The 13,505-nt window shown below is 47.8% G+C and overlaps 1 protein-coding gene across 1 annotated transcript; it reads left to right on the forward strand.

Annotated features, from left to right (window-relative positions):
* The first annotated feature begins 87 nt into the window (after nucleotides 1–87).
* On the forward strand, nucleotides 88–4,276 carry LOC140721508 (ribonuclease inhibitor-like). The gene is made up of 5 exons (XM_073036325.1): nucleotides 88–548; nucleotides 2,654–2,740; nucleotides 2,896–3,066; nucleotides 3,222–3,389; nucleotides 3,554–4,276. The coding sequence occupies exons 1-5, from the start codon at nucleotides 175–177 to the stop codon at nucleotides 3,639–3,641; spliced, it is 888 nt and encodes a 295-aa protein (XP_072892426.1). The 5' UTR covers nucleotides 88–174; the 3' UTR covers nucleotides 3,642–4,276.
* The last annotated feature ends 9,229 nt before the right edge of the window (nucleotides 4,277–13,505 follow it).

Raw genomic sequence — 13,505 nt, forward strand, 5'->3', positions numbered from 1 at the left:
CTGTGTGTGGTGTACACATTCCCACACCTCACCATCCAAGAGTTTATAGCTGCAGTCGCACAATTTCTGCCTCCACATCAAGGGGATATCGTGAAATTCCTCACTGAAGCCCACAGCACGACAGATGGGCGGTTTGAGGTATTTCTCCGTTTTGTTGCTGGTCTCTCCTCCCCAATGACAGCTCGGGGGCTGGAAGAATTTCTGGGTCCATTTCCTCATCAAACAACCTGCCGGGTGATTGACTGGGTGAAGGAGGAGGTGAAACGCCAGAATGAAAACTCTACTGGGGAATATGGTAAAAGGAGCCTCCTGAAAACTTTGCACTACCTGTTTGAGTCTCAGAATAGTGGACTGGCTCAGGACGCACTGGGATCTGTGGAAACACTTTCATTCAGTGGAATGACACTGACCCCGATCGATTGCGCGGTCCTGTCTCATGTCATCGGATTCTGTGATACAATAAAACACCTCGACCTGGAGAACTGTATCATTCAGTATGAAGGAATCCAGCGGCTGGGACCCGGGCTGCACAAGTGCCTGGAGTTGGGGTAACTTGACTTGTCTCTTCCTCTGAACGGTGAAACTGTTCCATTCTGTTATTTCAATGTATAGGTTTTTTTGGGTAAAACTGTAGTAAATCAGATTGTGAAGAATTGTGACAAATGCCAGGGGATCGGCCAGTAATTCCCCAAGGACGGGAAGGTTCTGTAGTTCTTTGTGAAGGGATGTTGGAGAGTTCAGCAGATCAGTGAACAACGTCCAGTGGTTTAATCTTAAATCACAGGAATAGACAATAGACATAGACAAAAGACAATAAGTGCAGAAGTAGACCATTCGGCCCTTCGAGCCTGCACCGCCATTTTGAGATCATGGCTGATCATCTACTATCAATAACCGGTTCCTGCCTTATCCCCATATCCCTTGATTCCCCTATACATAAGATACATTACTAGCTCCTTCTTGAAAGCATCCAGAGAATTGGCCTCCACTGCCTTCTGTGGCAGTGCATTCCAGACCCCCACAACTCTCTGGGAGAAGAAGTTTTTCCTTAACTCTGTCCTAAATGACCTACCCCTTATTCTCAAACCATGCCCTCTGGTACTGGACTCTCCCAGCATCTGGAACATATTTCCTGCCTCTATCTTGTCCAATCCCTTAATAATCTTATATGTTTCAATCAGATCCCCTCTCAATCTCCTTAATTCCAGCGTGTACAAGCCCAGTCTCTCTAACCTATCTGCGTAAGACAGTCTTGACATCCCAGGAATTAACCTTTTGAATCTACGCTGCACTTCCTCTACACCCAGGATGTCCTTCCTTAACCCTGGAGACCAAAACTGTACACAATACTCCAGGTGTGGTCTCACCAGGGCCCTGTGCAAATGCAAGAGGATTTCCTTGCTCTTGTACTCAATTTCCTTTGTAATAAAGGCCAACACTCCATTAGCCTTCTTCACTGCCTGCTGCACTTGCTCATTCACCTTCAGCGACTGATGAACAAGGACTCCTAGATCTCTTTGTATTTCTCCCTTACCTAACTTTATACCGTTCAGATAATAATCTTCCTTCCTGTTCTTACTCCCAAAGTGGATAACCTCACAATTATTCACATTAAACGTCATCTGCCAATTATCTTCCCACTCACCCAGCCTATCCAAGTCACCCTGAATTCTTCTAACATCCTCATCACATGTCACACTGCTACCCAGCTTAGTATCATCAGCAAATTTGCTGATGTTATTCTCAATGCCTTCATCTAAATCGTTGACTTAAATCGTAAACAGCTGTGGTCCCAATACCGAGCCCTGTGGCACCCCACTAGTCACCACCTGCCATTCCGAGAATCACCCATTCACCGCTACCCTTTGCTTTCTATCTGCCAACCAGTTTTCTATCCATGTCAATGTCTTCCCCCCAATGCCATGAGCTTTGATTTTACCCACCAATCTCCTATGTGGGAATAGCCATGTTTCTCAGAACGTGTGTCAAGTCCATTCGCAAATTTCCTTCTCACTGTTACTGACACCCAGTCCAACCTGACTACAACAGGTTTCACACCCTCTCCCCGGTGAGTTTTAATCGTCGGTTCAGTGACAGGGCGAGAAGCACCTCTATGCAATGGTCTTCCCCCTGCTTTTCCCCGGGTCCGACTATCACCATCTCTCCTCTTGCGGGACTTTGCTGACTAGCAGATTCACAACCCCGATGTGGACATTTCCATATTGTGGGCCTCAATTCACACCAACGCATCATCTGCTGTTTCACATCGCTATCTCTCTTCCCCATCCCATTTTCTCCTCTAGCGATCTTCCTTCTTATACCTTTTCCTCATGTGAGTGTCTTTTCCGCTATCATCCGGGGACATTTTCCCATACTAAGCGGGAGTTTCTCTCATCGCTTAACACTGTCCCTTTCCGACCCACTCACTTCAGGAACATTTTTCTAAACGTCTCGAAATGAGTCAGTATGCTGGTTGCTTACAGGGTCACGCCGACAGACTAACATCTTGACATTCGGTGAATAACCTGCAACTAGACAGTGAGGGATATTGACTGTGATAGGTTTAATATTTCCTGAAATATCCGAGTGTTGAGCTTTTCTCAGACCTGCAGTGTAAACCAATTTGATCATCAATTTGTCTGTTTGTGTTTAGCCTTGGGGATAATGACCTCGGGGATTCAGGAGTGAAAATGGTGTCTGATGCTCTGAGGATCCCGGGGTGTAAAATACAGAAACTGTGGTAAGTATCACACTGTGGGAGATTGTGCATAGAATCATTGGGTGTCTGACATTGAACATTAATGTGATCAGTAATTGTGTTACTGATAAACACTGGGGATTTGTACCGTCTCCTGTCTCTCTGTGTCCTTCACCCTCACTGTTTCTTATCTACAGGATGAGGAAGGTTGGTCTTACTGATTCTGGTGCCGAGGATCTCGGCTCCGCGCTCAGTAGAAACCGATCGTTGACGGAGGTAAAGCTGAGTCATAATGTACTGAGAGATTCAGGAGTGAAACTGCTGTCTGCGGCTCTGAGGAACCCGGAGTGTAAAATACAGAAACTGTGGTAAGTACCAGACTGTGGGAGATTGTGTTTACAGTCACTGGGTGTCTGATACTGAACATTAATATGATCAGTAATTGTGTTACTGATAAACCCTGTGGATTTGTACCGTCTCCTGTCTCTCTGTGTCCTTCACCCTCACTCTCTCTCATCTCCAGGCTGGGGGGTGTCGGTCTCACAGATTCTGGTGCCGAGGATCTCATCTGCGCTCTCAACAAAATCCGATCACTGACGATGCTGAACTTGGAATCAAACTCGCTGACAGACCAATCTGTCCCCGCTCTCCGCCGACTCATCCTGACCCTCCCGAGTCTGGAGTGGATCTGGTGAGTGTTTGTGTTAATGTTCAATGTGATAAAATATCAGCGAAACCATTGGTTTTCTGATGATATTTGTCAATGAGAGATGTTGAAATATTAACCCCAGTCCACTGTTACTGACACTGTTCTACATTCTGTTAATTTCCTCTTTACTATCCCATCTGCTTCAGGTTAGTGGAGAATCTATTCAGCTGGACTGGGATGAAGGAATTGAGATCTCTGCAGGAACCCAGACCCGGAGTGAAAGTGCAACTCTGAACATCTATATATGTGAACATCCCCCGCCCGCGGGATGGGGGCATTTTGACTGATTTCCTGCCCTGCCCTTCAATGGCCGCTATCCAGGTTTAATTCCCAATGGCTCACGACGAGCCCTCATCCACACAATTCCGCCTCGTGTCCAGCAGCGCAGCTTCCGCCGGATGCCCGGACCCAGTTTTCTCTTGGTGGACCTAAGGTATTACACCAGTGTCCTGGGCTGTGATTGCATGGGGCGAGAATGATTTTGCTGACTTTGATATGGGCAATACATACAGAAGTCTAGCAGATGTAATTATGTTAAATTGACAGGTACCTCGGTTGTGACCCTGAGTCTGCAGCGATCACTTACACTGCACTGAAGTGTGATTATATGATCATCCGTATTCCATACTCCATCTCATTTTCTGTTCCTCTGTCGGTCCCCTTCTCTCTCCCTCTCTGTCCCATTCTCTCTTTCTCGCTCTCTCCGATACTCAGTTTCCCTCTCTCCCTTTTCTCGCCCTCTTTCTCACTTTACTGTCTCTTCTGCTGCCAACACCCTCCTACCCCACCCTCTCCTTTCCGCACCCTGTCTTCCCACAATCGGTGCTCTCTCGCCTCTCCACCTGCCCCTCCATCTTCAGCGCTGCCAAACTTCCACTATAACCACCTCTCTGTTCAGCTCCCTCCATCCCCCCATCCATTCGAGTGCAATGGCTCTTTGCGATTCTGTCCGCCCAGACCTCGCATCATTTTGTTGCTCACAGCTCTCCCGACAACCAGCATGATCGAGGCGGTGGGACTTGCCCAGTGGATAAACATGCTGGGTGGTGGGGAGGGGGGAATGATCAGCTTGGTCTGGGGAATGTAGCAGGAATCTCGAAGTGGCCGAATTTCCTGCTTCCTGCCCCTCGTCCCCGCTATGGAGAGCGTGGTAACTTGTCTAAATCATTAACGCCCAGTACATCCACAGTGATGAAGTGTTTTCAGAGGCTAGTGTTGAAGCATATCAGCTCCTGTCTGAATTTCGACCTGGATCCTCTCCATATAGCTTATAGTCTACAGCGGAAGCTATCTCGTTCGCTCCACGCAACACTGGAACATCTGGACAGCAAAGACGCACTTATCAAGATGCACTTTACTAATTACAGCTCGGCATATAACACCACCATTCACTCAAATCCAGTCAGTAAACTCAGAGACCTTGGCCTAATGCTGCTTTTTGCAACTGGGTCCTGAATTTCTTTAATTGTAGACCCCACTCAGTTCAGATTGGCAAACACATCTTCACAATCTCCATCAGCAAAGGAGCACCGCAGGGAAGTTTACGTAGCCCCTTGGTCTACTGACTTTACACCGACGACTGCATGGCTAAGTACAGGTCCAACAGCATATGCCAGTTTTCTGACGACACCACTGTTGTGGGCTGTATCAAAGGGGGTGATGAATCAGCATACAGGAGGGAGATTGAAAACTTGGCTGATAGGCGTAATAACAATTACTTCTCACTCAATGTCAATAAGACCAATGGACTGATTGTTGAATTCAGGAGGGGGAAACCAGAGGTCCATGAGCCAGTAATCATCGGAGTTTCAGAGGTGGATAGGGTCAGTATCTTTATATTCCCGGGTGTCACTATCTTAGAGGACCTTCCTTGACCCATCATATAAATGTAAGTGCAAAGAGCGCACGACAGCGCCTCCACTTCCCCAGGAGTCTACGGAGGTTCGGGATGTCATTAAAAATTCTTGGCAAAATTCTATATATGTATGTTGGAAGGTGTGCTGTCTGGCTGTGACATAGCCTGGTATGGGGACACCAATGGCTTTGAACGGAAAATCTTAAGCCCAACACATCACGGGTAAAGCATATCCGAATGAAACTTTCCGCATAAAAGCAGCATCCATCGTCAAATATCCTCAACCCACTGGCCATGCTCTTTTCTCGCCGCTGCCCTCAGGTAGAGGTTACCGGTGCCTCAGGGCTCACACCACCAGGTTCAAGAACAAATACTACCCCTCGATAATCAGGCACCTGTACAAAATGAGATGTCTATATCATTTAAAAACTCATTAAAGGATTCTTATTTAGTTATATTGTTATTTCATGCTAATTTTTATTACTATTTATTTATATAGGCATTTGCACAGTGTGTTTAGAGTTTACTGTTCCTTATCTTTATAGTTCAAAGCTAGTGTTCAATATATTTGTTAAGTATGCCCTCAGGAAAAGAACATCCGGATTGTATATGGTAACACGTATGTACTCTGATAATAAATTTTACTTTGAATTTTGAACTTTGAACTTTCTGAGGCTCGTTCTTTTTTTGAGGCAGTGATTGAGGTTCTTTCTGACGGCAAGGCAGTGGATATGAACGTGGGCCTCAGTAAGGCATTCGATAAGGTCACAGGTGCGAAGTTGATTCTGAATGGAAAGACTCGTGGGAGCCAGTGTGAATTGCCAGTTTGGATTGGGAACTGGCTAACCCAGAGGGGGCTGAGAAAGGGGGTGAGGGGCGTGAGTCATTCTGGCTGAAAGTCCATGACTGTGGTAATATATATGTCATAAGGGGGGCGTTGGGAATGGACCCAAATGCAGGAAACAGACACTGAAGTACTCGGAACAGGACGGGACAAAACTAAAGGACGGGACAGGTCGCAGACTAGGCTTGGGAAGAGGCCCAGGACGAGGGACTAGGAACAAAGAGCCTGTGCGTGGACTCCGAGCACGAGACGGACAATGACCCGGAACCTGGGTCTTGACTCGGGCTCGGACCCCAAACCAGGAGAAGACGTGACGAGGCCTGTGTTCTTGGAGCTTGAGACTTGGGGCTGAGGTCTTGAAGATTGACGCTTGAGGCTGGGGTCCTGAGGATCGAAGCTTGAGGCTGGGGTCTTAAGGCTCAATGCTTGAGTTTGAGGTCTTGAGGCTCGAAGCTTGAGGCTTGAAGCTGGGGTCTTGAGGCTTGAGTTTGGCGTCTTGACGCTCCAGGCTTGGGTACTGAGGCTCGAGGCTGGGGTCGTGGTGCTTGAAGCTTGAGGCTGGTGTCTTGAGGCTCGAGGCTGGGGTCTTTATGCTTGAGGCTTCAGGTTGGGTTCTTGAGGCTCGAGGCTTGAGTTTTGGGTCTGGAGGCTCGTGGCTGGGGTCTTGAGACGAGGCCTGAAGCTGAGGTCTTGAGTTTTGAAGATTGAGGCTGGGATCTTGAGACGAGGCTTGAGGCTGGGGTCTTGATGCTCAAGGCTTGAGGCTGGGGTCTTGAGTCTTGAGTTTGGGGTCTTGAGGCTCGAGGCTTGAAGCTGAAGTCGAGGCTTGAGGCTTGAGGTTGGGGTCTTGAGGCTTGAGTTTTGGGTCTTCAGGCTCGTGGCTGTGCTCTTGAGACTCGAGGCTGGGTTCTTGAGGCTTGAGACGAAGCTGAAACCTTGAGGCTTGAGACTTGAGACGAAGCTGAAGTCTTAAGGCTGGGGTCTTGAGGTTCGAGTCTTGAGGCTGGGGTCTTAAGGCTCGAGGCTGCGGTCTTGATGCTTGAGGCTTGAGGCTGGGGTCTTGAGGCTTGAAGCTTGAATCTGGGGTCTTGAGGCTTGAGGCTGGGGTCTTGAGTCTTGAGGTTTGGATAACTCGGAGGCTGGAGCTTGGAGGAAGACTAAGAACCCACGGAGGCGAGGACAGGAAGAGACAAACACCAAAGAACTTCAGACAGTTCCATCTCTGCATCGGGGTAGCTCCGAGTCGCAGTTACGTCCAGCAGCCTTGGCTGGCTACGGAAACAACTGCATCACTACCTAGCTCGGAGTGGCTGGCGGCCACCCATCTGGCCCGGGAAGCGGCTGAATCCATACCGCAATGACAGCTCCGAATACTGATAGCAAGGCTCCAAGAAGCAATGGTTCTCCAACGCGGCCTAAAGCTGGCAAGTGGCTGTTCTAGCCTTCCACCGGCCATTTGCTCCCAGGGAATCTTGGCAAGACGACCCCGCAAACACACTCAATCCCAGGGCCACTTTTATTCCCAGTACCAAAATGCCCAGTACGAAGATGAGCATCAGGTTAAGTCCAACCGAAACTAGGGACAGCCGGTGGACTCGGAGTCCGGAGTCTGTGAACCGGACCATGAACTGGAATGCGACTTCGGGCCGGACCATGACAATATAAGAATTCAATAAGATCATATTCAACCAGCATTCTGTGTGTGTTGTTTGATTTTCCAGCATCTGAAGATTGACTCGTGTTTGCAATATATGAATTGATTAGAGAACTATACTTTGCCAAATCATTTATATCGATGATTTGGCTAAACGAATACATAGGTGCATTACCAATAATGCTGATGATACAACGTCTGATGGGATTGTCTGCAATATTAAGAAGATCAAAAGCACAGTCGGTTATAGATATTCACAGAGAAATGGTACACGGTGTTTAATCCGGGTAATTGTGAGTTGCTTTATTTTGTGAGGTAAAACGGAAGGCAAGGTATACACTTAATGGGTAACCGCTTAATATCATTGATGTAAAGAATGATTTGGATTTCCAAGCACGCAGTTCACTGTAAGTAGCTACACAAATGAATCAATTGTACGGTAGGGCTGTTGAGCAGAAGAGTAAGGAAGTCATACTGCAAACATATAAACGTTTGGTCAAACCTCACTTTGAGTATTGTGTGCAGCTCCGATCCATAAGATATCGGTCCAGAATTAGGCCATTTTGCCCATCGAGACTTCTCCGCCATACTCCTCCACTGTTGTGCAGAACAACTTGGAGTGCTTGTGCATGAATCGCAGAAGGTTGGCTCGCAGGTACAACAGGTTATTAAGAAGGGAAACGGAATGTTGGCCTTCATTGCAAGAGGGATTGAATTCAAGAGCAGGGAGGTCATGCTGCCCTAGACAGGGTACTGATGAGGCCGCACCTGGAGTACTGTGTGCAGTCCTATCCCCATACTTGAGGAAGGATATACTGGCTTTGGAGCCAGTGCAGAGGAGCTTCACCAGGTTCATTCTAGAGATGAACGGTTAGCCTATGAGGAGAGATTGAGCCTCCTAGGAATATACTCTCTGGAATTCAGAAGAATGAGAGGTTAACTCATAGAGACATATAACATTTTGAAACGGATAGATACGATAGAAGTAGGAAAGTTGTTTCCATCGGTAGGTGAAACTTGAACTAGGGGACATTGCCTCAAGATTCAAGGAAGAAGATTTAGGACGGAGATGAGGAAAAACTGCTTTTCCCAGAGAGTGGTCAATCTGTGGAATTCCCTGCCTGGGGAAGCATTTGAGCTTCTTCAGTAAATATATTTAAGACATAGTTAGATAGATTTTAATATAGTCAGGGAATTAAGGGTTATGGGGAAAAGGCAGGTAGATGGAGCTGAGTTTACGGACAGATCAGTCATGATCTTATTGAATGGCGGGGCAGGCTCGATGGGCCGGATGGGGCCTTCTCCTGCTCCTATTCCTTATGGTTCTTAAGTTGTATACTTGTATTTCCAGAAGGCGTTCGATAAGGTGCCGCACAATCGACTTATAAATAAGATACGGATGCATGGAGTCGGAGAAAGTGTATTGGCATGGGTAGTTGATTGATTAATCGACAGAAGGCAGAGAGTTGGTATAAATGGGCGTTTCTCCGATTGGCAGTCGGTGGTGAGTGGGGTGCCGCAGGGGTCGGTGCTGGGCCCGCAGCTGTTTACCATTTACATTGATGATTTGGAAAAGGGGGCTGAGTGTAGCGTAGCAAGTTTTCCTGATGACACTACACTGAGTGGAAAAGCAAATTGTACAGAGGATGTGGAGAGTCTGCAGAGGGATAAAGATTGGTTAAGTGCGTGGGCCAAGGTCTAGCAGATGGAACACAACGCTCGTAAATGCGAGATCATCCACTTTAGAAGGAATGATAGAAAAGCAGATTATTATTTAAATGGAAAAATATTGCAGCATACTGTTGTGCAGATAGACTTGGGAGTGCTTGTTCATGAATCGCAACAAGTTGGCTTGCAGTTACAACAGGATATTGAGAAGGGAAACGGAATGTTGGTCTTCATTGCTACAGAGATTGAATTCAAGAGCAGGGAGGTCATGCTGCAACTATAGAGTGTACAGGTGAGGCCGCACCTGGAATATTGTGTGCAGTTCTGGGCTCCATACTTGAAGAAGTATATACTGGCGTTGAAAACAGTGCAGAGGAGGTTGACCAGGTTGATTCCAGGGTGGAAGGGGTTAACCTATGAGGAGCAATTGAGTCGCTTGGGACTATACTCTCCGGAATTCAGAAGAATGAGAGGGGATCTTATAGAAACATACCAAATATTGAAAGGGATAGATAAGATAGAAGGAAAGTTGTTTCCCCTTAATACGACCACATGGTTAGCACAGTCAATGTGGGCCGAGTGGTCTGTTCCCGTTCTTTACCTTTCTCTGTTCTATGTAGGACAAACAGAAGGCAGAAGTTTCTTTTCTCAGAGCAAACAATCCTGTCAGTGGTGATGAACGTAGAAATGTTTTCGACCCAGGACAAGGTTTGGTGCAATTCACCCGAACAAGCTGAGGATGGTTTCTAGTCTCGAGAGTGGGAGATAAGGTTACAGTGAGATGAACTGTGATTACAATTGGTGGAGAATCAGAGTGGAGCCGCTGCTAAACTCTCAGTTTATCTGCTCAGCCGATGGACAAGAGTCGCACTGACACAAGGTGAGGTGGAGAGTTGGGTCTGATGGTGTTTGAAACAATATCCCCTTTGCTGGAGGAATGCCACTCGCTGTTTGCAGCCCTAGTAACATCACAATTTCCATTGTTTGCAGTTTCGCAATTAATTCACTAAGGTAATCACAATGTCGCAACCCGAGGTTGCACTTGGCTGAGGCAATCAGATTGTAAATAAATTTTTAAAAAATGTTTATTTTAAAATTTGTTGAAACCTGTCCCCATGGAGTCGGTAAATGGTATTAAAACCCCAGGTATGTGCAGCCTCGACATTTCATTCCTGGAGATCGCCTGCTGTTCATGGGGACAGATCGCTGACCAGAGAAAATGCCTGCATTGTTTGATAGTGTGGATAAAATACTGAACGTGTTCATTGTCGCCATTGGAGTTCCTGGTGAGTGAGCACAGATATTCGTGTCTGGCACTTCTGTCTGTAAACCGGTGTGAGTTGTTTGGGGTCATTTTACAAGCTTCCCGCTTGATGCTCGTGGCAGTATATCCGTCAGTCATATCGATCCTGTCTATTCAATATTCTGATTTATCAGATTTAATGACAAAGGGAACTAAACCCCTGTCTCTCCTCTAACTCACGGAATCGACTCGAACGTTGTTCTTGCATTTGATGGGATTTCGTGCAGAGTGGTACCAATGCTGGGATCAGGCAGCCCTGTGGGAATGTGAGACACTGAATGTTTTGAGTTATTGACCCAATTGAATAATTGGTCCTTTAATGACACCCTTTCCGTCTTGTCCCAGGGCTGGGATCCGGGAATCCTTCGGGAAGGTGTGATTGGGAACCTTTAGTCCATTACCAACACATCGCCTTATCTCCACATTGAAGACGGCAGGTCGGAATAGCCTTTTTCCTCTCCTATGTCTTATGCTCTAAGGGTCTCAGCGACGGGTCCAGGAGTTTCTGACCTCTGGCGGAAACCCGAACCTGTGAATGAGTTTAATAATGCCCGGTGTCTATTCTCTTCCCTTTCCCTGCAGTGAATTTAGCGGCGATTGTGATCCTGTCCCGGGGAAAGTGCGGCCTCTCTACCTGCACCACTCGCTACCTGGTGGCCATGGCAGCGGGGGATCTGCTGACCGTAGTCATAGAGGTCCTTTTGCGTCAAGTCTTATATTATTACTTTCCGTGGAATTTTCTGAGAATTACCCCTGTGTGCAGGGTAATCGAAGTACTGAGGAAAACAGCTACAAACTGGTCTGTCTGGTTCACCGTCGCATTCACTTTTGATCGGTTTGTCGCCATCTGCTGTCAGAAGCTGAAAACAAAATAATGCACCGAGAAAACTGCGGCTGTGGTTGCCACAACAACCGGCGTGCTGTCCTTTCTAAAAAACTTTCCCCGCTACTTTCTCTGGGAACCCAGACAGATAATCAACAATGTCCAGTGGTTCTGTAAACTCACAGACAATACTTCCACTGACCTCGGGTGGGTAGTAAATCGTTGGCTTGACACAGTTTTAAATCCGTTCATCCCTTTCGTGGTGATTCTGCTCCTCAACGCTCTGACGGTCAGGCACATTGTTGTGGCCAGTCGTGTCCGTAAGGGGCTGAGGGGTCAGAGCAAGGGGGAGAACCGCCGGTACCCGGAGATGGAGATCCGGAGGAGGTCTGTGATTTTACTCTTCACACTCTCCGGCAGCTTCATCCGCCTGTGGATGACGTGGGTGTTGAATTTCATGTATTATGAGATCAAAGGAATACGATTCAATTTCACTGATTCTGAATGGATCTTTCATAACGTCGGAGCCTTGCTGAAGAATGTCAGCTGATGCACGAACACATTTATTTACGCGGTGACTCAGTCGAAATTCAGGGAGCAGGTGATCAGCGCGGTGAAATATCCGTTCACCTCGGTGATTCAGTTCATTACTCAAGCCGCGCACTGAGCGAGTCTGGAGGCGGCAACAGTGTCTCCAGTCCGGGCCCCAGATCCTCACATTCACCGCCTGATCTCTCATGTATTATTTCAGGTAGGAGTATCCCATGGACCGGCAGTTCCTGGACATTAGGAGCAGCAGGGGTGTGAACCAGAAGCGGATGGAGGAGCGTGCATCGTGAACGAGGGAGAGAGGGATGTGGTTGTGATGGAGAACCGTGAGACAGTGACTGAGCGAGGTGGGGAAGAGAGAGCGGTCCTCGCGTGGGCTTGTGGTGTTTGGCAAAACGAGCGAGATTGTGTGTGTGTGTGTGTGTGTGTGTTTGTGTGTGTGTGTGTGTGTGTGTGTGTGTGTGTGTGTGTGTGTGTGTGTGTGTGTGTGTGTGTGTGTGTGTGTGTGTGTGTGTGTGTGTGTGTGTGAGAGAGAGAGAGCGAAATGTGGTCAAAGTGGAAAGTGTACAGAAACGGTTTACGAGTCTGATGCCAGGAAATGGGGTGGGGGAGCTGTGTTATTGAGTTTGTCCAGCCCGGGTCCTTATTCTCCTTCATGAGTGACCAGCCTTGATTGTAAGTTCTACCCACCGTCAATGCGGGGCTGGAGATGGGGAAGGTGGACAATTCACATGCATTTACGTAGTTTTGCAGTCGGGACACAGTGCTCCGTGTGGTTGTAGTGGTGGGTCTGAATTCTGGGATGAGTTCGCAGTCAACGCAGGCTCGTAGGATTTTGCGAGTAAAACATGTCCGTGACTTTTCAGTTTATAACAAAAGTCGGAGACCTTTACTTTGATTCCAAAGAAGCCAAAACCAGTCGCTCTACACTTTCGTCATTAGGTCTGGCAGCGCCTGTGTATGAGTCCCGGTCCTACGTCCTGTTCCCAAGGAGGGGTCCCGGTTCTGTGTTGTATGTATGAGTCCCGGTCCTACGTCCTGTTCCCAAGGAGGGGTCCCGGTTCTGTGTTCTATGTATGAGTCCCGGTCCTACGTCCTGTTCCCAAGGAGGGGTCCTGGCTCTGTGTTCGGTGTTTGAGACCCGGTCCTACGTCCTGTTCCCAAGGAGGGGACCTGGCTCTGTGTTCTGTGTTTGAGACCCGGTCCTACGTCCTGTTCCCAAGGAGGGGACCTGGCTCTGTGTTCTGTGTTTGAGACCCGGTCCTACGTCCTGTTCCCAAGGTGGGGTCCTGGCTCTGTGTTCTATGTATGAGTCCCGGTCCTACGTCCTGTTCCCAAGGAGGGGTCCTGGCTCTGTGTTCTATGTATGAGTCCCGGTCCTACGTCCTGTTCCCAAGGAGGG

This window comes from Hemitrygon akajei, unplaced genomic scaffold (assembly GCF_048418815.1).
Source record: "Hemitrygon akajei unplaced genomic scaffold, sHemAka1.3 Scf000057, whole genome shotgun sequence".
NCBI classification, from domain to species: domain Eukaryota; kingdom Metazoa; phylum Chordata; class Chondrichthyes; order Myliobatiformes; family Dasyatidae; genus Hemitrygon; species Hemitrygon akajei.

What these genes read in the sequence shown, in the direction of transcription:
- LOC140721508 (XM_073036325.1), top strand. Translation starts at nt 175, where the DNA reads ATGACAGCTCGGGGGCTGGAAGAATTTCTGGGTCCATTTCCTCATCAA. An exon ending in TGTAAAATACAGAAACTGTG is followed by an intron (nt 3,067 to 3,221) that starts GTAAGTACCAGA and finishes TCTCATCTCCAG; the next exon opens with GCTGGGGGGTGTCGGTCTCA. An exon ending in CCGAGTCTGGAGTGGATCTG is followed by an intron (nt 3,390 to 3,553) that starts GTGAGTGTTTGT and finishes CATCTGCTTCAG; the next exon opens with GTTAGTGGAGAATCTATTCA.